This window comes from Oryza sativa, chromosome 8 (genome assembly GCF_034140825.1).
Source record: "Oryza sativa Japonica Group chromosome 8, ASM3414082v1".
Classification (NCBI taxonomy): domain Eukaryota; kingdom Viridiplantae; phylum Streptophyta; class Magnoliopsida; order Poales; family Poaceae; genus Oryza; species Oryza sativa.
The window spans coordinates 6,735,890-6,760,754 of NC_089042.1; the positions used below are offsets into that span (position 1 = coordinate 6,735,890).

At 48.4% G+C, this 24,865-nt stretch overlaps 1 protein-coding gene across 1 annotated transcript in view; it reads left to right on the forward strand.

Moving 5' to 3' along the window:
• Nucleotides 1-14,694: 14,694 nt before the first annotated feature.
• Nucleotides 14,695-24,865, forward strand: part of LOC136351196 (uncharacterized) — a 33,795-nt gene continuing 23,624 nt past the window's right edge. The window contains exons 1-2 of the mRNA XM_066303524.1: nt 14,695-15,373; nt 16,058-16,801. Of these exons, the coding sequence (XP_066159621.1) occupies nt 14,695-15,373; nt 16,058-16,801 (1,423 nt within the window). The remainder of the gene's footprint in view (nt 15,374-16,057; nt 16,802-24,865) is intronic.

The window sequence follows — 24,865 nt, forward strand, 5'->3', positions numbered from 1 at the left end:
TCATTTATCGTCAAAATCTGACCTTTTAAATGTGGCTTTTCTTTTTGTTTTTGTTTGTAGATGGCCGGCAGCATCAGCCGTCGTGGTCTGGACCTGACTGGCTTCGTCTTGGAGCTGCGGGGCATGTGCGTTGTCCTGGGGTATCCGCATGGAGTGGACTACCAGGGCAGGCCACTCCCGGAGCAGGAGGGTGACGATGCAGAGCCCCACGCTGCTTGGGAGGTTACTGCAGTGATCCTCACTGGCTCACCCGAGAGGACTTCGTTGGCAGTCACCGCGGGTGGAGATTCCTTCTCCGCCGCTTGCCAGAACGCCGCTCTCCTCGCCATCGGCACTCTTCACCAGCGCTACCCGGACGAGCTGCAGCACTTGTCGCGACCGGGAAAATTGCCTTTTCCCGAACGCTAGTGTATTAATCCCCGTCCCAGGAAAAGCCGGGGTACACCACACAAACATGATATAAAAGACACATCTTTATTATATCGATAGTATTTACATTATTACAGAGGCGCTTCAGGCCTGGCAATCAAAAATAAACAGCAGCGGACTAGCGGGCCTACGGCTCCATCTTCACAGGCGCTCAACTGGGGTATAAGCCAGGACTCCACCTAAGACATCTTCTCCAAAGCTTCTCTTACTGAAGAGGGGAAAGATAGAGCAAGAATGAGTACAACCACAGTACTCAGCAAGCCACACCGGAGATGCACAATTAATGCAAAGGAGTACAAGGGGATAATAATATAGGGGTTAAGCTTTGCAGAAAACAGCATTTAAAAGTCACTTAGTTGCCCAAAGCCATTTTATAAGACGATCCTAGAGCTACACAGTATTATTAATCAAGGCCGTGAACCCCCACGAACCTGCCTTAACCCAAGGCCTACGATGATTCAGACCGAACTGGCAACCCGACCCTGGGTCCCAGCTCGTCCCAAGCCAACCCAGGCCAACCATTCCACATTTTAGTTGTTGAGCAAATTTTAAGAATTAAAACACTGACTTGGGTACATTGCTCGGCTTGCCCATAACCGAGGGCGCGGCTATTCGAATAGGTTTTACTCTGATCAGAGGTGTACATCTTTACCCACAAGACACATCTTCCTCACGTGCAACCACGTTCCACATACCACCACGGTATACAGACGGAAGACGTGACATAGTTTCCAACCCATCCTAGCCATAGACAAGAGTACCGACCCAATCCCGCCTACGGCCGGAACCTCCGGGACAGGCAGGCAGGACTGAGCCCCAAGCAGCAGGGCACCAACCCTCTGCCACGACATCTCGACTACCGGGCCGCAGCTCGTGTAGCCTTCATTTGCCCTGGAGAATGTCCATCGACCCCCGACTTCATCCATCCCCAATCCGTGTACTTTTGTTTATAACCAGACTGAGCCACAAACTAAGCCTTACCCACTAGACATGTGGAAGTACGGTAGTGCTTTGCAACAGAGGCCCGAGCTTAATCCTTATAGTGGCCGGGGTGCTACTTCCCACAACTGGCATGCACCCAAACCCCACCGAAAACAGGTTTTAGGGGTTTTGAAAGGGGAAGAGAGGTGTATGTCCAATTCCACCATAAACCAACAATTCCATAGTGTCCAAATGATATGAGACTTCCCAAAGTCTAAAGTTATAAAACCACCTAATGTTGCCTAATTAATCAGCGAAGCATCTACCTAAATTCATACTAGTGGAACCACGAATAGAGTACCCACTAGTTGGGGTTTTGTTTATTCTAAGGTGAACAAGGTAATAATAACAATAGCAATAATAATGTCTTAACAAAGGTAAATAGGCATGGCTAAATAAAACAATTTAAATCAAAATAATTTTATAAACTGGGATTCAATATGCTCAAGGATGATGTGACTTGCCTTGCTCGCTTTCCCAAACGTCGGCTTCAACTTCCACGAAGAGCGGATCTTCCGGAGCTGCAGCGTCTACACGACCGACGGAAAAGAAAAGGCTTTTACTCTACTAAACTCCATATAACAAGCAGAAACAAAGCACAAAAATGGGTTCTTGACTTCTTAAGGAAAAATTAGAGACTTGAACGGTCCAATTCCGAGTTCAAATGGCCAAGTTATGGCCATTTGAAGTTTATATGCTCTTTAAATGGATATTTGCGAATTTCTTCATTTAAATTTTAATTTAAAATCGAATTATTGCGTCAGCCGGGAGAGAGGGCGCGCGGACTGGGTCCACGGGAGTGGGGCCCACGCGTCAGCCTCTCGGTCCACGGTGGACCGGGTGCACGCGGCTGGCGGCGGCCGGCGCCGTGGGTCCCACGCGTCAGCCGCACCCGCGGGCGCGGGCGGCTGACGGCCGGGCCCCACCTGGCAGCCGCGGGGCGCGCCCGAAGGCGGCCTCGCCGGCACAGCCGACGGGAGGCGGCGCACCCGCGCCCCGATGGTCGCCGCCGGCGACCAACGGCGCGGCGGAGCGGCGGCCGAGAGAGGGGAGGGAAGAGGGAAGCGAAGCGGCGGTCCTTGGCTCACCCCGGGACGACGAGGACGGCGGAAACGACAACCGGAGCGGAGGAAAGCGGCGGCGCGGTTCGGGACGGTGAGGACGACGGTGCTCCGGCGGTCGGCGGGCGAAGCGGAGGAGCGGACGAGGTCGACGACGACGCGGCGAAGCCGATGGAGGTGACGCCGAGACAGGAGGAGGTCCGGAGCGACGACGGCGGCGAACCGGAGCTTGGCGGCGACGGCGGAGAGAGAGTACAACGGCGCGAGCACGAATCCGACGGAAAGAGCGAGCGGCGAGCGGCGGAAACGGAGGAGGGAGGCACGGGGAACGTTTATATAGCGCCGGGAGAGAGAGAGAGGGGCCGGACGGGAAGGAAACGGCCGCGGCGATCTCGGGCGCCATTGATGCGCCGGCGAAGATCGCGGGAGCAAATCCGAACGAATCCGAGGGAGAGAGAGAGAGAAAAGTGGGGGAAAGAGGGAGGGAATCACGGGGAGTGATTTCCCCCTCTTTATGGCGCGCGGGGACGGCGGGATGCGGCGGATTCGGCGGCGGCGGCGGCGCTAGGGCACGGGCGGGCGGCGGGAGCGGCGGAAGGTAGGCGATGACAGGTGGGCCCCACCCGTCAGCGAGGGTGGCGGGCGGGCCCGCCTGTCAGCGGCGCGCGCGCGGGGAGGAGGCCGACGGGCCGCGGAGGAGAGGAGAGAGAGGGAGGGTATTGGGCCGGGCCGGCCCAAGAGGGAAAAAGGGGGGGGAAAGAAGACTTTTAGGGATTTTTCTTTTTATAAAACCTTTTTAACTTTGTTTATTTCTTCTCAATTATTATTTGTGCTCTGAAAATTCCACTAAAATTTGAGGACTCCTTTTAGACCAAGGAGAATTTAACAAAAATTCTCCGGGCCACATTTGAATTTTTCTTGCACGTATTTTAGTGTTTGCCAATTTCTTTTCGAATTTTAATTAATTCTATTATTCCTTTTAGAAAATGGTTTTTATTTCGGGATGAATTTATCAGGACGTGACAGCACTCGCCCTACCGCTACCACCCTCGCCGCGGAGGAGCCCGCGACTACGCCACCTTCCGGGATGCTAGCTCGGAGGATGACGCTACCATCATGCACCTGGCGCGCATGGTGGAGGCGTACGACGCGGCTCGTATCGACTTCCATCATATGGTGCGCCGTGGGATGGTCGAGAACAACATGAAGATCCTGGAGCTGCGTCAGGAGAATCTGCAGCTGAAGAAGGACCTAGACGCAGTGGAGGCGCAGCTGCATCAGCTCAAGATCGCCCAGGGAGAGGTCTGTCGCCCCAAGCGTCGCCGCGTCTGCCGCAGCCAGAAGATCACCTCCCGCAAGAGTACCTCCAGGCCCGAGCTTGTTCGTCAGTCCCTGGCGTGGACCTGCTTCGTGGAGACCCCTCGTGCCGAGCCTGCGCCCGTGGTTCCTCAGGAGGGGGAAGCCTCCGGCGTTGGTAGCACGGAGGATGCGCTGTTGCTCACCTTCCGTCCTGGCCCGTCGCAGCGGTAGACGAGCAGTTAGTAGGCTTGCGCGTGTGTTCTTTCTCGTTTGTCTTCTTGTTGGTGTCGTGTGGGGCATGGTTATGCCGGTGTGTGGCATAACTGTGTCGGAGCCTGTCTTTATTTTATTTGCTTAAGCAACTTGAACTTTAATGAACCAATTTAATAGCAGTAATAAATTCAAGAATTATGGTAGTCGTGGGTGGTTAGCTTTAATTGTCAACTCTCTCTGTTTGCTGGTTCTGTGTGGGGTTTTCAGATGGTGACGACCAGGAGAAGTGCTGCCACCGGTGATGGCAACCAACCTGAAGGCAGTAACCACAACAACCATGGCAGCCCACCTCCACCTCCTCCCCCGCCTCCACCACCACCACCAGACACCAACGCCATTCTCACCCAAATCCTCGCCCAGCAGGCCAACATGATGGCTGCTTTCCTCCACCACATCCAAAACCCGCCACAACATAATGCTCCACCACCACCCCGACAGCACTCTAAACTCGCCGAGTTCCTCCGCATCCGCCCACCTACCTTCTCTAGCTCCAATAACCCCGTGGATGCGTTGGATTGGTTGCATGCCGTGGGGAAAAAGTTAGACACCGTACAGTGCAGCGATGAGGAGAAAGTCATCTTCGCCGCTCACCAACTGCAGGGGCCCGCATCTCAATGGTGGGACCATTTCCAGGCTACGCAGCCAGAGGGGCAGCCTATTACGTGGGCCCGCTTCACCGCCGCTTTCCGGAGGACCCATGTGCCCGCCGGAGTCATGGCCCTTAAGAAAAGGGAATTCCGAGAGTTGAAGCAAGGCAACCGCTCCATGATGGAGTATTTGCATGAGTTCAACAACCTGGCCCGGTACGCCCCGGAGGATGTACGGGAAGATGAGGAAAAGAAGGAGAAGTTCTTGGCAGGAATGGACCCTGAGCTGTCCGTGCGCCTGGTCTCCGGGGACTATTCGGATTTCCAACGTCTGGTGGACAAGAGCATCCACTTGGAAGCCAAGCACAAGGAACTGGAGTCGCACAAGCGTCGCTTGGCGAATTTCCGCAACCAACAGGGTGCTAACCAAAGAGTCCGCTACACCAATCCCTATCCAGGGGGATCCTCCTCACAGCAGCAGCAACCTCGCTCCGCGCCCCGACCTCAATTCGTGGTGCGTGTCCCACAGCCGCAGCAATAGCAGAGTCAGCAAGGGACTCGTGCGCCCCGTCCTCCTACGCCAGCCGCGCAGTCTGGTCAAGGCCGCAGGGACGTTCAAGGTCCGCAGCGTCTGTGCTTCAACTGCTTCGAGCCTGGGCACTTTGCGGATAAATGCCCAAAGCCGAGGCGCCAGCAAGGCCAAGCGCCTCCCCGCTCCAACAACGGTGGTAAGGATGTCATTCGGGGTCGTGTGAACCACGTGACGGCCGAGGACGTGCTGACAACTCCAGACGTCATCGTTGGTACGTTCCTCATTCATTCCATCCCTGCTACCATTTTGTTCGACTCTGGAGCTTCCCACTCGTTTATATCTGTGCCATTCGTGGGGAGAAATCAGTTGGGGGTAGAAAGGCTTAGGAACCCTCTGCTCATCACCACCCCTGGAGGGGTTATGACAGCAAAGTATTATAGCCCTGCCGTTCCTATAGAAATTCAGGGAATTCCTTTTCCCTCGGATCTGATTCTTCTAGACACCAAGAACTTGGATGTGATCCTTGGGATGAATTGGTTGGCTCAATTCCAAGGAGTAGTGGATTGTGCAAGACGCACTGTCACCCTGTACCGAGGGCCGAAACAACCGGTTAATTAAATCCTTTTTGGAAAAGAAAAAGAAAAGAAAAGAAAAGAGGGAGGGATTATAGACTTTTCCTCGGGCGGCTAGGGCGTGGCCCAAGGGAAAAGGAGCGGACCGGCCGAGCTAAATGGGCCGGCCGGCCCAAGGCGGCCCAAGTGTGCGCGCGCGCGCGGGGGGAGGAGAGAGTGGGCCGGTGGACCGGGCTCACCGTGCGCGGTTCCAGGTGGGACCCGCTTGTCAGCGGCTCGGCTCACCGTGCGGAGGGAGCACGCGGCGCACGGGCGCGGGCGGGGGAGGGACGCGGTGCACGCGCGCGGTCTGCGGAGGAACGGATGCGGCGGGCCCACGCGCAGCCTCACGGCTCGCGGTGGAACGCGCGCACGGGAGGGGCTGACCGGGGTCGGCCCGTCCAGACCTCGGCTGAGCTGGCGCCGACGTGGCGCCTACGTGGCTGCCAAGCGGGCCGGCGGGAGGTAGACGACGGCGCCGGCCGGAACGGACGGCGGACAACAGCGGCGAGCGGCGGAGCGAACCGGTCCTTAATTGTCATGAGCACGACTCTCAAAACCATGTGCTCACAACCCACCTTTATCATATTTTAGTTGGCAAGTAATTAATTAACCAATCACGATTGACCATCGTGAACTATCATTAAGCCATCATTAAATAATAGTGAGTCATAAGTTATCCCAATAGTGTGCTAATGTTTCTAAGCATGGCTAAGCAACTATAAATAACATCTAGCTGAACCAATCCAATGTATAAGGTCCATGCTAGTCAAATTATAACCCATAGGAAAATAAATTCATCTTCGGCCATAATTGAATGGGAAAGGCTCACTACCCAATGACATTCGAAAACAATGCATAAGTTGAATAGAAATAGTAGCATTAAACGGGATCAACATGCCCAAAGGGTTGTTTGGGATCTGTGTGACTTGCCTTGCTGGCCTTGGAACTCTTCAAAATCTTCTCCTGCGACAACAGACTCTCCGGAAACGTCGGAATCTAAACAAAAAGGAGCAAAATCACCAAAACAGCACATAAACAAGTATGAACAGTACATGTGGATATTTTTAACATGTAGATCTCAATTTTAGAAAAATTTAGAGACTTGAACCAACTAAATCCGAGCTAAGATGAATTACTTATGAATTTTTGAAGATTTAATCGGATTAAAACACTTATATTGATTTTAATTGAATTATGACGCAATAATGAATTATTTTTGAAAAGGAAAAGGAGCATTATTGCGTCAGCGGCTAGGGTTTGCGATGGACCGGGTGCACGGCGGCGGTTCACGAGAACAGACGGCCGAGATCGATCCATCCAAAACGGACGGCCGAGATCCATCGGTCCACGACCGGCTCACGGCGGACGATCCCGATGACGTCAGCGGTGACATCATCACCGGCGGCGGCTCGGGCGGCGCAAGCTCACATGCTCGCCGGCGAACGACGGCGCGACGGCGCGAACGAAGAACACCCACGGATAGCGGACGGCACGGCGAACTCACCGGTGACCAAAGAAACGGCGGAGGAGCAACGGACGGCGACGGCGTCAAGGTCAAAGCGGCGGAGAAGATCGGGTCGACGGCGGCGACGGCGTTCCGGCGGTCGACAGCGACGGTGAAGGGGCGGACGAGGACGGTGGCGTCTTGGCGACCACGATGGCGACCTTCCCGAGCGACGGCGACAACAGGAGCGACGGCGGCGCACGGCTGGAGCGGCGGCGACGACGGCGGCGCGAAGTCTCACGGCGCTAGGGCTCTTCCGACGGCGAGAGGCGAAAGCAAGGGTGGCAGCGGGTAGAGAAGACACCGGGGGTCCTTATAAAGGGGCTAGGAGGCGGCGGCAAAGGCCCACGGCGACGGAGACGGCGAAGGAAAGCTAGGGTTCGGAGGAGAGAGATCGATCCGAATCGAACTCGAATCCACGGATTTCCAAACCGAATTAGGCGATGATTCCAAAAGAGAAAAGGTAGAGGAGATCCCGAGGATCATTTCCCCTCTATCGATTCGGCAGGAGATGGAAAGGATCGACCGAATTTGGAAAGAGACGGCGGTGGCTTGCGCTAGTGTTTCGGGCGGCGGCGGCGGCGCGAGGAAGACGAAGACTGACAGGTGGGACCCACCTGTCAGCGACAGCGAGGGCGCGCGCGCGTGCGGCTGCGGCTGGACTAGGCCGACTGGGCCGAGGGAGAGAGAGAGAGAGGGTTTTGGACCGACTTTCGGCCCAAAGCCAAAAGAGACTTTTAAAAACTTTTTTCCAATTTAAATTATTCATGAAATGCAATTCCATTTATTAATAATACTTCCTTAGCTCAAATAAATCCCAGAAAAATCTAGGAATTATAGAATTAAGCAAAGTATTTAATAAAATTTTATCTGGCCCCATTTTATATTGGAATTTATTAATTAAAATTAGATCTTCTCTTCTAGGCTTTTAAAATAAATTCTAATAATTCCAATTAAACAACAATTTATATATTTTTGGATTTTTAGGATGTGACAGTAGGTGGGGTTGGGTCGGTACTCTTGTCTATGGCTCGGATGGGTTGGAAACTATGTCACGTCTTCCGTCCGTATACCGTGGTGGTATGTGGCACGTGGCTACACGTGAGGAAGATGTGTCTTATGGGTAAAGATGTACACCTCTGATCAGAGTATAATCTATTCGAATAGCCGCGCCCTCGGTTATGGGCAAGCCGAGCAATGTACCCAAGTTAGTGTTTTTAATTCTTAAAACCTGCTTAACAACTAAAATGTGGAATGGTTGGCCTGGGTTGGCTTGGGACGAGCTGGGACCCAGGGTCGGGTTGCCAGTTCGGTCTGAATCATCGTAGGCCTTGGGTTAAGGCAGGTTCGTGTGGGTTCACGGCCTTGATTAATAATATTGTATAGCTCTGGAAACATGTTTACAAAATAGCTTTGAGCAACTAAGTGTCTTTTAATGCTATTTACTGCAAACCCTAACCCTTTATATTATAACCCCCTTGTACTCCCTTGCATTTATCCTACACTTGTGGGTGTGTCTTGTTGAGTACGGTGGTTGTACTCAGTCTTGCTCAATTTTTCCCAAACCCAGAAGAGGAGCCCCTGGAAGATGAAGGCTTTGGTGTCTAGCTCGTGCCTGCCGTCAAGCGCCTGTGGTCGTCGCCCTAGTCTTCCGCTGTTTCTCGTTTGTCTTTGTGTGTGCTGGGCCTTCGCCGCCCATGTAATAAATTAACTATTTACGCTTCCGCTTGTTAAACTCTGAATTGTATCAACTTTTGGTGTACCTTGCCTCCTGGGACAAGGAATAATACACGCACGTAAGGAACGCCCGTTGGGTTATTTCCGGTCGTGACAATCCTGATGAGTTCTCGTTGACGTCGTCGCTCACCGAGTTGGTGCAGGCGATGGAGGTGATTCCTTCTCGCAATGCGACCAGGATCGGCGAGGAGACGTCTAACAGGATTTACACAGGGGGCGTGCCACGTCCTCTCGTGCCTGAGGCTAGCACATCCTGAGATAGACCTCAAAGAGGTTCTGACTCGGGGAGCTGCCGATGACGCGCGCAAGAGCGTGATGAAGGAAGTCGGTGACCTGGGGGAGTCTGTTCTCCCCCTCTTTGAAGAGTAGGGTTTTTAGTTTCCTTTTGTACTCCTTAATCTTCGTGCTGTAAAACATTTACGTGGGTCCGAACTGCTTTCATTTAGACAGTTGTTTCCCTTGTTCCCTCAGCATGTGATTCCGAGTACCTTTTCATTGTAGATATGTTGATGTCGAGGATGTCCAGCAGCGCGGGCAGCCTGATAAGCTGGTAGTCGTTCCGGCGCTCACACTTGAACCGCACGTGCCAGAGGTCGAAGTTGACCAAGGCCCAATCGTGGGGACGAGCATGGCGATGATGTCCTTAGGTTCGTGTTTTGTTTCCTTCGCTCCCTTTGGACCGACTTAATTAGCTGCATTCTCAAGTGAGAAGAATAGCTTGACTTAGTCCTTGCCGTGTTTGGCAGATTCCGAGAACGCGTTGGCCAATCGAGATCGTCAAGTCCAGTACTAGGAGACGAAGTTCGAAGTGGCCGAACTCGAAAGGGCCATCGTGGAGGCGAAGAAGGACCAGGCCATGGATACCCTCCGAGGCCGTGAGGTGTGGTTCAACTCGTACCTCAAGAGTTGCTGCACGGCCATGGCGGAAGTCTGTAAGGAGCTCCGAGTTCCTTGTGGAGATCCCGAGGAGTCCGTGGCTGGTTATATCTCGTGGATGAAGGGGGCCTGCGCACAACTCGATGGGATTGGCAAGCGCATCAACGAGGCCCTGAAGCAGGAGTGTCGTCGAGCGAGCCGCTACGCCGGGGGACATGTGCTGGCCTGCATCCGAGATCATCGTCCGCAGCTGAACCTCGAGTTCTTACGTGAAGGATTCTCAAGTTCTCGGAGGACGCCAGCTGAAATCGACGGCCTTGCGCAGTCGATGGCACCGCTCGCTGAGAAGGTTTACCGCTCCATGGATTGGCGTTGGCCGTCCTGGTAGTTTCTGTGTCCTATAGAAAAAACATCTCAAAGAAGCATGTAATATACCTTTGAAATATTTATGACTTTGTAAGAAACCTTTGTAAAATAGAAATGGAATCTATCTAACTAAGTTTTCTTACTCTGGTTATGCTGTGTATGAGTGTCTTCTCACTTTGCGACTTCGATGAGTCGCCTTGAGCCATACACTCTCCCTAGCCCCCAGCCTTGTCGTCGGAGAATCGTTCTCGGATGATAAGGCTCTGAGACCCTTGACCTGCCTTAGTTGAAAGATCGCTGACCCTAGCCCCCAGCCGTGAAGTTAGAAAACTCAATTTCCGATTACACGGCTTGGTTAATACGCACGGTGAGAACTCTTATATGACTAGATCTTACATGGTCGTTTGTCTCTACATAATCTGACAAGGCCTTATCCGCTCTGGGCGTCCCCAGCCGAAGTTCCCTTAGGTTCCTCAGAGGCCTTGCCAGGACGGCGTAAAGGGACAATAGGATAGGTTCAACACTAGGTGTCGTCGTGGTAAGGGATCGCTGGGATGAAACACTTCGGCAATAAACTTGACCTGAAATCAACTTTATTGAAGTCGTAAGATATCTTACAAGTATGGATACTATTGATTCATACATAAAATTTACGTAATTGATCAATGTTCCAGGAATTTGCTAACTCGCGGCCATCACTGTCTGCAATCTTGAATGCCCCCGGTCGCAAGACTTGCGTAATCGTATACGGTCCTTCCCACTTGGGTGAGAGCTTGTTACGCCCTACTTGGCTTTGAACCTGTCGGAGGACGTAATCGCCGATCGAAAGTGTACGTGCTCTGATGCGCTTCTCATGATATCGGCGAAGGGCCTGCTGGTAGCCGGCTGCTCTGACGTCAACCCTTTCTCGATGTTCCTCGAGTAGATTAACATTGTCGCTTCACTGCTCCTCCTGTTCCTCATCGGAGTACCTCTGTACTCGTGTGCTCTGTTGTCTTAGCTCCGTCGGGAGTATAGCTTCTGTCACGCCCTAAAAATTGCCTAAATTAAAAATGCATTGTTTAAATCATTTTTAGAAATTAAAATTAAAAGCCTACAAGCTAAACCCTAATTATCTAGGAAAATTTTCAACATAAAAATGGTCTAGATAAAATTTTATTAAATACTTTGCTTGCTCCTCTATTTTCTAGAATTTACTGGGAATTGTTTGAGCAAGGGAAGTATTTTTAATAATTGAAACAACATTTCACCTTTTTTTTAATTAAAAAGTTCCAAAACCCCTCCCTAAACTTGTTGGGCTGATTTTGGCCCAACATTCTCTCTCCCCGCGCGCGCCAAAGCCGGCCCACGCCGGCCCAACCCACCCAGCAGCCGCCCCCCCCTCACCGGTGACCGACATGTGGGGCCCACATGTCGGATCCACCATCAACCTCTAGCCGGCCGACTTGGCCTAGCCCGAGCCGCCCCCTCCTCCCACCAAATCCACCCCAATCCGGCCTCCCCATGTCCGATTGATTGAGGGGTTTTTATCCCCACATCCTCCTCTATCTTTACCGCCAAAAATCGGAGCAAACCGTTGAGTATTCTCTCCGAATCGAGTTCGTTTCGAATTTATCCCCAAAAACCGGGTTTAGATTTTCCCGGAGCGATTTCTTGCGGGATGAGTCCGATCTCTTCAATCCAAGGCTATAAATAGGACCCCCTAGTCCTCCTCTTTCGTTTGCCCCATCTCCTGAGCCATCCCGTGCCCCGCAGCCTCGCCGCCGTCGCCGCCTAGTCCGCGCCGCCGCCGGCCGAGCTCCATCCGCGCCGCGCCGCCGCCTCCACCATCACCGTCGCTTGCCGTCGCCGCCATTGTTTTCACCAAGGGGTGGGGAAGCCCGGTCGCACCTCCGCCCTCGCCGCCGGCCGTCGGAGCCCCGTCGCCGCCGGTCAATCGAACCACCGCCACCGCCCGTTCGTCGTCGACCACCGTCGGTCGTCGTTTGGCTCGAGGGTGAGTACCGTTGGGTTCATCTCGTCGTTCTCCACGTGTACATGTCCTCCAATTTTGCAGCCGACCATCCAATCTCCGGCGAGGTCGCCAACCCGGGCCGGCCATTGATGATGTCATCATGACGTCATCATCGGTTTTTTTTCTTTTTCCCGTTTTTCTAATAGATTAAAACTTCAGAAAATCATAACTAAATAACCGTAGATCCGTTTCAGGTGGTTCAAGTTGCTAAATTTTTCTAAAATCAAGATCTACATGTTAAAAATATCCACATGTACTGTTTATGCTTGTTTTTGTACTGTTTTGTTATTTTTTTGTTTAATTGCTTTAGTTTCCGACGTTCCGGAGGAGAGCGTTTCTGTTGAGGAAGGTTCCGAAGCGTTTGCGGAAGCCCAAGGCAAGTAACACAGATCCCAAACAACCCTTTGAGCATGTTGAACCCGTTTAAAGCTATTATTTTATTTCAACTATGCATTGTTTTCGAATGTCATCGGGTGGCGAACCTTTCCCAATTGATTAATGGCCGAAGATGATCTTATTTTCCTATGGGTTATAATTTGATTAGCATGAACCTTATATGTTGGATTGGTTCAGCTAAATGCTATATGTAAGTTTGCTTAGCCATGCTTAGAAACATTAGCTAACTAAAGGGATTAATTATAAACTATGTTACATTATTATTTTAATTATGGTTACATTAAATGGTAGCTCACGATGGTAAATCGTGTGATGTTAATTAATTGATAATTAAAACCTGGTTAAGGTGGGTTGTGAGCATATGGTTTTGATGGTTGTGCTCATGACAATTAAGGACCGGTTCGCGAGCTACTGTTGTGAAACTTTTACCGTGCCAACCACAAGCCAGCGTGGGCAACGGCTTTACCTTTTGTATAGCATGATTCATTATGGAGTGCCAGACTGAGAAGCGGTGAGAAGTCCGTGGGGGTCGCTGGGGAGTCCATGCCTCTGGTTGTAGAGGGGGTGATTATGATCCAGGTACGGTGCACTGTGGTGAGTTGTGTTGTGCAAGGGGTATTGTTACAGTTCCTTTCCGAGGTATCGTGGTGGTACTAAGGCGCATGGTAACATGTTGTGGGATTGTGTCTTGTGGGTACAGTGGTACACCTCTGATCAGAGTTTAATCTATTCGAATAGCCGTACCCGCGGTTATGGGTGAGTTGAGCAATGTTTTTCGTGATTAGTCCCATATTATTCATTAATGGTAATTGTGATAATTAATTTGACTCCTGGTTTGGAATGCTATGTTCCTGGTATGGAGGTTAGATTTGTACAACCGGGGTTGGTTGTTCATATGAGGTTGGGCCTATGCAACATGGGTGTGTTGTATGGTGTTATTTAATATTGATTAATTATTCAACTGTTTTTACCATTCCCTTAAATATTTATTAAATGTTGTTTCTGCAAATGAGCTATATTATGCCATCCTTTGTTATCCTGTGCACTTGCATATTTGCTGTGTGACTTGTTGAGTATGTCATATGCTCATTCTTGCAATATTCATTCATCAGAAGAGGAGTATTTCAGCGAAGGTGATGATCTGAAGGATTGAGCTTGTTCTGGTTAAGATGCCTGTGGAGTGGAGTCGCCATAGCTGTTCCGTAGTTTGTTATAGTTTTATTTTTCCGCTGCGTAGAATGTTATTCTTTGAGAGGAACTATCTACCTCTGTAGTAATTACTTATTTGCGAATATTAAATAGATATTTATTTGTACTCTATTATCAATTTGTTATTGTGTGCCTCGGTTGATTCCTGGACGAGGGTTTAACACACATGTAAGCGTTTGGAATTTTGGATAGAAATTCCGGGCGTGACAAGTTGGTATCAGAGCCACCTTGACCTTAGGATAAGCCAAATGGTAAACCTTAAGTAGCCTTCAAAATATTTTGAAAAAAATAGAACTGCTCTTCTCTATTCTCTTATAAATTAATTAAGTTGGCAGCACATGCAAGCTTATGCACAAAATTAATTTAATTCATTTTCTTTTCTTTAAAAAAAATTGTTCTTCTCAAAATGTTTCTTATTCCGCCTGAGTAAACTTCATTGATTAGTCGGCACTGTACATCTATTATGGTATCGATACAATCATGATAGCACTAGTACTACTCATCCTTCTTATGGTGACACTGTACCGTGCTTATAATAGATCATAAGTATTTTAGTTTTATTTTAGTTATTTGTCAAAAAAAAATTCTTTGTCTCTGTCCAAAAAGTTAAATTCTAAAATATATATATATAATAGCTTAGTATGTGTCTTTTCTTTTATTTTTTCTTCCTTTTTGGTCAAATCAGTTAAATCTAGATGGTGCAGTTAACTTAAAAAAAATATGCATTAATTCCTCTCTTCTATGTTTCTTTAGATGCCGCCCCATTCACCGAGAAATTTGATCAAGGTGTTAGGATTCGTCAGGGAGCTGAGGTTGATGGCTTTTGAGGTAGGCTATGAAGTTGCTCCTGAGTATCGCCAGATTTTCCATGACCCCAACGAGGAGAAGTGTCGTGTTCGTGTGACGTTGGCTAGTGATCGTGAAGACCTTCCGTCCATTAAGTTCGAAGCTGGAGGAAGATCGTACAGCCATGCTTGTCAAGAAGCAGCTTTGGTGGCCATTGGAGAGTTGCGTCAACGTTTTGAAGAAGAGTTGGATTCATCAGCTTTCCAGTATCATCCTCACAAGCCTCATGGTCAAGACTATGGAACCTATACCTGTCCTGATGGTGAAGAGAGTGCCACTCTGATGCATGCGGTGCATATGCTTAGTGCTATGGATGCAGTAAGTGTGGAGCGAGACAAAGCAGCTCATGACAGGGAAAACTGGAATCGAGGCAAGATTTGCAAGTTGGAGAGCAAGGTGTACCGTCTACAGAAGGAATTAGCTGAACTTAAAGGAGAAACGCCGCCGCCAACACCCAAGCTTTGCCTCATCGCAAGAAAGAGAACCTGTCCGCCACCTCGTCTCCAGTTAGCTTCGAAGATTCGCGTGATGGGTGAAGCTGTGCCCGATCGTGCTGAACCTGTCATCGACATCATAAGTGATGAGGAAGAAGAGGAAGACCCTGAAGAAAGAGAGCCAGCTACTCCAGAGGAAGAAGATCCATCGCTTCGTTCCGACGCAAGGCGGGATTAGTCGCTTAGTTAGATCGTTGCCGTAGTTCGCTGTGTTAGATTGCTTGTTTAAGTTTGCTTGTGAGTGTGTGGGTTTTAGTTGTTGCTTACATCATTGGTGGGATGTAACAGCATGAGTCTAGTTCTTTTGCTTGTCAGAGTGTAAGATAGTTGGTGAGATAGTGTTAATGCAATTTAAATGTAATCACACACAGTTAAGAGCAATATAGAATTTAAATTAATTAAATAACTCCGTTCTAAGGGTGTCTCTCTGTCGTTCTTTCCTGTTGTCTCTGCTTATCGTCAGATGGTGAACACGCGCACCGGAAGTGGAAGTGGAAGTGGAAGTGGAGCTGCTAACAATGGAGGAGATCCCACGCTAGCTCAGATTCTGGCCCAACAAACACAACTGATCAATCTGTTAGTGCAGCAGGCACAGAATCAGCAGGCAAACAATCAGAACCAGAATCCATCCCCACCTCCCCAAAACAAGCTGGCAGATTTCTTACGTGTGAGACCCCCTACCTTTTCAAGCACCACCAATCCAGTAGAAGCAGGAGATTGGCTGCATGCGGTGGAGAAGAAGTTGGATTTGATCCAGTGTACTGAGCAGGAGAAAGTTTCTTTTGCTTCGCATCAATTGCATGGTCCTGCTGCTGAATGGTGGGATCATTTTCGCCAAGGCAGGGCTGAAGGAGAGCCTATAACTTGGCAGGAATTCACGGCCGCTTTCAAGAAGACACACATACCAACGGGTGTTGTAGCTCTAAAGAAGAGAGAATTTAGAGCACTCAACCAGGGATCTCGTTCAGTCACCGAGTACCTCCATGATTTCAACCGTTTAGCTCGTTATGCTCCGGAAGATGTTCGCACCGATGAAGAGCGTCAGGAGAAGTTCTTGGAGGGACTGAATGATGAGTTGTCTTATGCCTTGATGTCTACGGATTTCCGGGATTTCCAGCAGTTGGTGGACAAGGCGATTCGTCAGGAAAACAAGTATAACCGGATGGAGCAGAAGAAGCGCAGGGCTGCCCAATTCAAGGCACAACAAGGCAGTAACCAGAGACCGCGTCTCGTTACGGGACCTCAAGCTCCATCGTACCCTCAAGGAGGATCTTCATCAGTTGTCCGCCCCCAACGCCAGTTCTACAACAACAATACTGGTAATCGTGGTAATGACAACCGTGACATGGTTGCTCGTCCTGCAGCAACTCCAGCTCAGAACCAGCCCGTCAGGAAGGAACAGGGAAGCAAGCCAGGGGTGTGCTTCAATTGTGGTGATCCAGGACATTATGCTGATAAGTGTCCTAAGCCTCGGCGCGTGAAGAACGCTCCAGCCCCAAACAACTCCAATGCTCCAGTGCCGAAGGCTCGTGTTAATCATGTTGCAGCAGCAGAAGCTCAAAATGCACCAGATGTGGTTTTGGGTACGTTTCCTGTTAACTCTATACCCGCATCTGTGCTTTTTGATTCCGGTGCTACACATTCCTTTTTGTCTAAAAGTTTTGCGAGCAATCATGGGATGGAAGTTATTAGTCTTGGGAGACCTTTACTAGTTAATACCCCAGGCAATCAAGTATCTTCGACACAGTATTGTCCTTCCGCTACTATAGAAATAGAAGAAGTTCCTTTCCCATCCTCGCTTATCTTGCTAGAATCCAAAGATCTAGATGTTATCTTAGGGATGGACTGGTTATCTCGTCACAGAGGAGTTATAGATTGTGCCAACCGTAAGGTGACTTTAACCAATAGCAATGGGGAAACCGTTTCTTTCTTTGTGCCCTCTCCTAAATATCATGGTGTGATCTTAAACCAAGTTGCTCTACAAGAGATCCCCATAGTACAAGACTACCCAGACGTGTTTCCCGAGGATTTGCCAGGTATGCCACCTAAGAGAGACATAGAGTTTCGGATAGACTTGGTACCTGGAACCAACCCTATCCATAAGAGACCATACAGAATGGCAGCTAATGAGTTAGCTGAGGTGAAGAGACAGGTGGATGATTTGCTTCAGAAAGGATACATCAGACCCAGTACTTCGCCATGGGGAGCACCAGTCATCTTTGTGGAGAAGAAAAATCATACTCAGAGAATGTGCGTGGATTATCGAGCGTTGAATGAGGTTACTACCAAGAATAAGTATCCTCTACCCAGAATTGATGACCTGTTTGATCAACTGGAAGGTGCTACAGTTTTCTCCAAGATAGATCTCCGTTCTGGATATCATCAACTTCGAATCCGTGAGGAAGATATACCAAAGACCGCCTTCACAACTCGGTATGGTTTGTTCGAATGTACCGTTATGTCATTTGGACTCACTAATGCCCCAGCCTTTTTCATGAATCTGATGAACAAGGTGTTTATGGAATATCTGGATAAGTTTGTCGTGGTGTTTATTGATGACATTCTTATTTACTCCAAGACGAAGGAAGAACATGAAGAGCATCTTCGTCTAGCTTTAGAGAAACTACGTGAGCATCAGCTTTATGCCAAGTTCAGTAAATGTGAATTTTGGTTGTCCGAAGTGAAGTTTCTTGGTCATGTCATCTCATCTGGAGGAGTGGCAGTAGATCCAAGCAATGTGGAGTCAGTGTTAAGTTGGAAGCAACCCAAGACGGTTTCAGAAATTCGTAGTTTCCTTGGACTTGCGGGGTATTACCGCAGGTTTATTAAGAACTTTTCAAAGATCGCCAGACCAATGACTCGTCTGCTTCAGAAGGAAGTGAAGTACAAGTGGACAGAGGATTGTGAACAAAGTTTCCAAGAACTGAAGAAAAGGCTGGTGACTGCGCCTGTGTTAATTTTGCCTGATTCGAGGAAAGGTTTCCAAGTGTATTGTGATGCATCCCGACTCGGTTTGGGTTGTGTGTTGATGCAAGGAGGAAAGGTGGTTGCCTATGCATCTAGGCAATTACGTCCTCATGAGAATAACTACCCAACGCATGACCTAGAGTTGGCAGCTGTGGTGCATGCATTGAAGATTTGGCGTCATTATCTTTTCGGTAACCGTACAGAGATGTATACGGATCATAAAAGTTTGAAGTACATTTTCACTCAACCTGATTTGAACATGCGTCAGCGAAGATGGTTAGAGTTGATTAAAGATTATGATATGGAAATCCACTATCACCCGGGGAAAGCAAATGTTGTAGCCGATGCTCTTAGCAGGAAAAGCTACTGTAATATGTCAAAAGGTCGACATTTACCTTGGGAGTTATGCCAAGAATTTGAAAAGTTAAACTTGGATATAGTCAGCAAAGGTTTTGTGGCTACTTTGGAAGCTCAACCTACTCTGTTTGATCAAGTTAGAGAAGCTCAAGTGAATGATCCTGATATCCAAGAAATAAAAAAGAACATGAGAAGAGGAAAAGCCATCGGTTATGTAGAAGATGAGCAAGGAACCGTGTGGTTAGGAGAAAGAATTTGCGTCCCAGATAATAAGGAGTTGAAGGATACTATCATGAAAGAAGCTCATGAAACTTTGTATTCCATTCACCCTGGAAGCACTAAGATGTACCAAGACCTAAAGCAACAATTCTGGTGGGCCAGTATGCGACGTGAGATAGCAGAATATGTGGCTCTATGTGATGTATATCAGCGGGTCAAGGCAAAACATCAGAAGCCAGCCGGTCTGTTACAACCGTTGAAGATTCCAGAGTGGAAGTGGGAAGAAATAGGAATGGATTTTATAACCGGTCTACCCAGAACGTCGGCAGGACATGATTCTATTTGGGTAGTGGTTGATAGGTTGACAAAAGTCGCTCACTTCATACCGGTCAAAACAACCTACACGGGGAATAAGCTTGCAGAGTTATACATGGCCAGAGTGGTATGTTTGCATGGCGTTCCTAAGAAGATAGTGTCGGATAGAGGTAGCCAGTTTACTTCGAAGTTTTGGCAGAAATTACAAGTTGAGATGGGTACCCGTTTGAATTTCAGTACCGCTTATCACCCTCAAACAGATGGTCAGACGAAAAGAGTAAACCAAATTTTAGAAGATATGTTGAGAGCCTGTGTTCTAGATTTTAGTGGAAGTTGGCATAAGAATTTGTCGTACGCAGAATTCTCATATAACAACAGTTATCAAGCTAGTTTGCAAATGGCTCCGTATGAAGCATTATATGGCCGAAAGTGCCGTACGCCGCTCCTTTGGGATCAAACCGGTGAACGTCAAGTTTTTGGGACAGACATATTGCGAGAGGCAGAAGAAAAAGTGAAGATTATCCAAGAAAGGTTGCGCGTTGCTCAGTCACGTCAGAAGAGCTATGCCGACAATCGTCGCAGAGATTTGGCTTTCGAAGAAGGAGATTATGTATACCTTCGGGTTACGCCGTTACGAGGTGTTCATCGTTTCCAAACCAAAGGGAAATTGGCACCGCGTTTCGTGGGACCTTTTAAGATTGTGAGTCGAAGAGGTGAGGTAGCTTATCAGTTAGAGTTGCCTCCGTCAATGGCGGGAATACATGACGTGTTCCACGTGTCTCAGTGAAGAAATGTTTACGTGCACCTACGGAGGAAGCAGATCCTGATCGTATAGAGCTTCAAGAAGATTTAACTTATGTTGAGAAGCCAGTCAGAATCTTGGAAGTAAGCGAGAGGAATACTAGGAATCGCGTTATACGGTTCTGCAAGGTTCAGTGGAGCAATCATTCAGAAGAAGAAGCCACTTGGGAGCGAGAAGATGGATTGAAGTCAGCTCATCCTCATCTCTTCGCCAGTTCTTCTGAATCTCGAGGACGAGATTCCGTTTAAGGGGGGTAGGTTTGTCACGCCCTAAAAATCGCCTAAATTAAAAATGCATTGTTTAAATCATTTTTAGAAATTAAAATTAAAAGCCTACAAGCTAAACCCTAATTATCTAGGAAAATTTTCAACATAAAAATGGTCTAGATAAAATTTTATTAAATACTTTGCTTGCTCCTCTATTTTCTATAATTTACTGGGAATTGTTTGAGCAAGGGAAGTATTTTTAATAATTGAAACAACATTTCACCATTTTTTTTTAATTAAAAAGTTCCAAAACCCCTCCCTAAACTTGTTGGGCTGATTTTGGCCCAACATTCTCTCTCCCCGCGCGCGCCAAAGCCGGCCCATGCCGGCCCAACCCACCCAGCAGCCGCCCCCCCCCCCCTAACCGGTGACCGACATGTGGGGCCCACATGTCGGATCCACCATCAACCTCTAGCCGGCCGACTTGGCCTAGCCCGAGCCGCCCCCTCCTCCCACCAAATCCACCCCAATCCGGCCTCCCCATGTCCGATTAATTGAGGGGTTTTTATCCCCACATCCTCCTCTATCTTTACCCCCAAAAATCGGAGCAAACCGTTGAGTATTCTCTCCGAATCGAGTTCCTTTCGAATTTATCCCCAAAAACCGGGTTTAGATTTTCCCGGAGCGATTTCTTGCGGGATGAGTCCGATCTCTTCAATCCAAGGCTATAAATAGGACCCCCTAGTCCTCCTCTTTTGTTTGCCCCATCTCCCGAGCCATCCCGTGCCCCGCAGCCTCGCCGCCGTCGCCGCCTAGTCCACGCCGCCGCCGGCCGAGCTCCATCCGCGCCGCGCCGCCGCCTCCACCATCACCGTCGCTTGCCGTCGCCGCCATTGTTTTCGCCAAGGGGTGGGGAAGCCCGGTCGCACCTCCGCCCTCGCCGCCGGCCGTCGGAGCCCCGTCGCCGCCGGTCAATCGAACCACCGCCGCCGCCCGTTCGTCGTCGGCCACCGTCGGTCGTCGTTTGGCTCGAGGGTGAGTACCGTTGGGTTCGTCTCGTCGTTCTCCACGTGTACATGTCCTCCAATTTTGCAGCCGACCATCCAATCTCCGGCGAGGTCGCCAACCCGGGCCGGCCATTGATGATGTCATCATGACGTCATCATCGGTTTTTTTCTTTTTCCCGTTTTTCGAATAGATTAAAACTTCAGAAAATCATAACTAAATAACCGTAGATCCGTTTCAGGTGGTTCAAGTTGCTAAATTTTTCTAAAATCAAGATCTACATGTTAAAAATATCCACATGTACTGTTTATGCTTGTTTTTGTACTGTTTTGTTATTTTTTTTGTTTAATTGCTTTAGTTTCCGACGTTCCGGAGGAGAGCGTTTCTGTTGAGGAAGGTTCCGAAGCGTTTGCGGAAGCCCAAGGCAAGTCACACAGATCCCAAACAACCCTTTGAGCATGTTGAACCCATTTAAAGCTATTATTTTATTTCAACTATGCATTGTTTTCGAATGTCATCGGGTGGCGAACCTTTCCCAATTGATTAATGGCCGAAGATGATCTTATTTTCCTATGGGTTATAATTTGATTAGCATGAACCTTATATGTTGGATTGGTTCAGCTAAATGCTATATGTAAGTTTGCTTAGCCATGCTTAGAAACATTAGCTAACTAAAGGGATTAATTATAAACTATGTTACATTATTATTTTAATTATGGTTACATTAAATGGTAGCTCACGATGGTAAATCGTGTGATGTTAATTAATTGATAATTAAAACCTGGTTAAGGTGGGTTGTGAGCATATGGTTTTGATGGTTGTGCTCATGACAATTAAGGACCGGTTCGCGAGCTACTGTTGTGAAACTTTTACCGTGCCAACCACAAGCCAGCGTGGGCAACGGCTTTACCTTTTGTATAGCATGATTCATTATGGAGTGCCAGACTGAGAAGCGGCGAGAAGTCCGTGTGGGTCGCTGGGGAGTCCATGCCTCTAGTTGTAGAGGGGGTGATTATGATCCAGGTACGGTGCACTGTGGTGAGTTGTGTTGTGCAAGGGGTATTGTTACAGTTCCTTTCCGAGGTATCGTGGTGGTACTAAGGCGCATGGTAACATGTTGTGGGATTGTGTCTTGTGGGTACAGTGGTACACCTCTGATCAGAGTTTAATCTATTCGAATAGCCGTACCCGCTGTTATGGGTGAGTTGAGCAATGTTTTTCGTGATTAGTCCCATATTATTCATTAATGGTAATTGTGATAATTAATTTGACTCCTGGTTTGGAATGCTATGTTCCTGGTATGGAGGTTAGATTTGTACAACCGGGGTTGGTTGTTCATATGAGGTTGGGCCTATGCAACATGGGTGTGTTGTATGGTGTTATTTAATATTGATTAATTATTCAACTGTTTTTACCATTCCCTTAAATATTTATTAAATGCTGTTTCTGCAAATGAGCTATATTATGCCATCCTTTGTTATCCTGTGCACTTGCATATTTGCTGTGTGACTTGTTGAGTATGTCATATGCTCATTCTTGCAATATTCATTCATCAGAAGAGGAGTATTTCAGCGAAGGTGATGATCTGAAGGATTGAGCTTGTTCTGGTTAAGATGCCTGTGGAGTGGAGTCGCCATAGCTGTTCCGTAGTTTGTTATAGTTTTATTTTTCCGCTGCGTAGAATGTTATTCTTTGAGAGGAACTATCTACCTCTGTAGTAATTACTTATTTGCGAATATTAAATAGATATTTATTTGTACTCTATTATCAATTTGTTATTGTGTGCCTCGGTTGATTCCTGGACGAGGGTTTAGCACACATGTAAGCGTTTGGAATTTCAGATAGAAATTTTGGGCGTGACAGCTTCTGAGCCATACACGAGGAAGAAGGGTCTCTCCTTGTTGGACGTTGTCGGTGTGGTGCGTACGGCCCATAGTACAGAGGGAAGTTTTTCGACCCATTTCTTGTTGTGTGACATGAGTCTGTCGTAGACACGGGTCTTGATCCCTTGTAGCACTATGCCGTTTGCCCTTTCGACTTGTCCATTGCTCTGAGGGTGAGAAACCGAGGCGAAGCAAATCTTGACTCCCAATCCAATACAGTAATCCTGGAAGTCAGCGCTGATGAACTGAGAGCCGTTGTCTGTTATGATGCGGTGAGGCAATCCATATCTGCAGAATATCCCTTTGACAAACTTGATGGCATTATCGGCCTTGATTTCTCCTGTGGGCGTTGCCTCAATCCACTTGGTGAATTTGTCGATGGACACAAACAGGAACTTGTGGCCGCCTTGTCCTCGTGGGAATGGTCTGAGTATGTCGAGCCCCAGCACGAGAACGGCCAAGTAAGAGGGATAGTCTGGAGCGCTTGCGCTAGTAGTCTTGTGTGTTTGCCGTGAAATTGATAGGCTTCACACCTTTGCACCATGTCGTAGGTGTCTCTGAGTGCGGTTGGCCAGAAAAACCCTTGTCGAAAAGCTTTTCCTACAAATGTTCGCCCGGCGGCGTGTGACCCGTAGATTCCTTTGTGTATGTCCAGGAGGAGATGTTTGCCGTCGTCGGACGAGATGCATTTGAGAAGTACTCCGTTTGGAGCCTTTTTGTACAGATCTTTGCCGATCATACAGTAGATTTTGGCTTGTCGGGTTATCTTCTCAGCTTCTCTGTCGTCTTCGGGCAACTCATCACTACTCAGCAACTTAATGAGCGGGGTCCGCCAGTCTTCCGTGGTCTTGATATCGGCAACGACGTGTTCCGCCTCTGTAGCCCCCGAAATACATCCTCGAAATTGTGCCGAGAATAATTAAAATTTATGTGAAAGCCTCCAACAATTAAAATGTGCAAATTTAAAAGTCAAATAAGGCTTGGAGGATTTTTGTATATTTCCTAAAAGCCTAAAATGCGTAAATAAATTTTAGTGGAATTTTCAGAGCACAAATAATAATTGAGAAGAAATAAACAAAGTTAAAAAGGTTTTATAAAAAGAAAAACCCTAAAAGTCTTCTTTTCCCCCGGGACAGGCAGACAGGACTGAGCCCCTAGCAGCAGGACACCGGCCCTGTGCCATGACATCTCGACTACCGGGCCGCAGCTCGTGTAGCCTTCATTTGCCCTGGAGAATGTCCATCGACCCCCGACTTCATCCATCTCCAATTCGTGTACTTTTGTTTATAACCAGACTGAGCCACAAACTAAGCCTTACCCACTAGACATGTGGAAGTACGGTAGTGCTTTGCAACAGAGGCCCGAAGACCGGTCCTTATATGGCCGAGGTGCTACTATCAAAACCATGCACCCCGAGCCCAGCCTAAAACCACTTTTGGGGATTTTGAATAGAGGGGGCGGTGTGAATCCAATTCCACAATAACCAAACCATTCCAGAGTGTCCAGGTGATATGAATATTTCCCAAAGTCTATAGTTGTAAAACCGCCTAATGTTACCTAATTAAAAGCGAAGCATCTACCTAAAATTAAACTAGTGGTGTCATGAGTAGAATGTCCACTAGTTGGGGTTTTGTTTAATCTAGGGTGAACAAGGTAATAATAATAACAATAACAATAATAATATGGTCATAACAAAGGTAAATAGGCATGGCTAAATAAAACAGTGATAACGCGGGAATTTAAATAAAGCGATAATGCAATAATTTAAATCAACATAATTTTACAAACTGGGATCCAATATGTTCAAGGATAATGTGACTTGCCTTGCTCGCTTTCCCAAACGTCGGCTTCAACTTCCACGAAGAGCGGATCTTCCGAAGCTGCAGCGTCTAC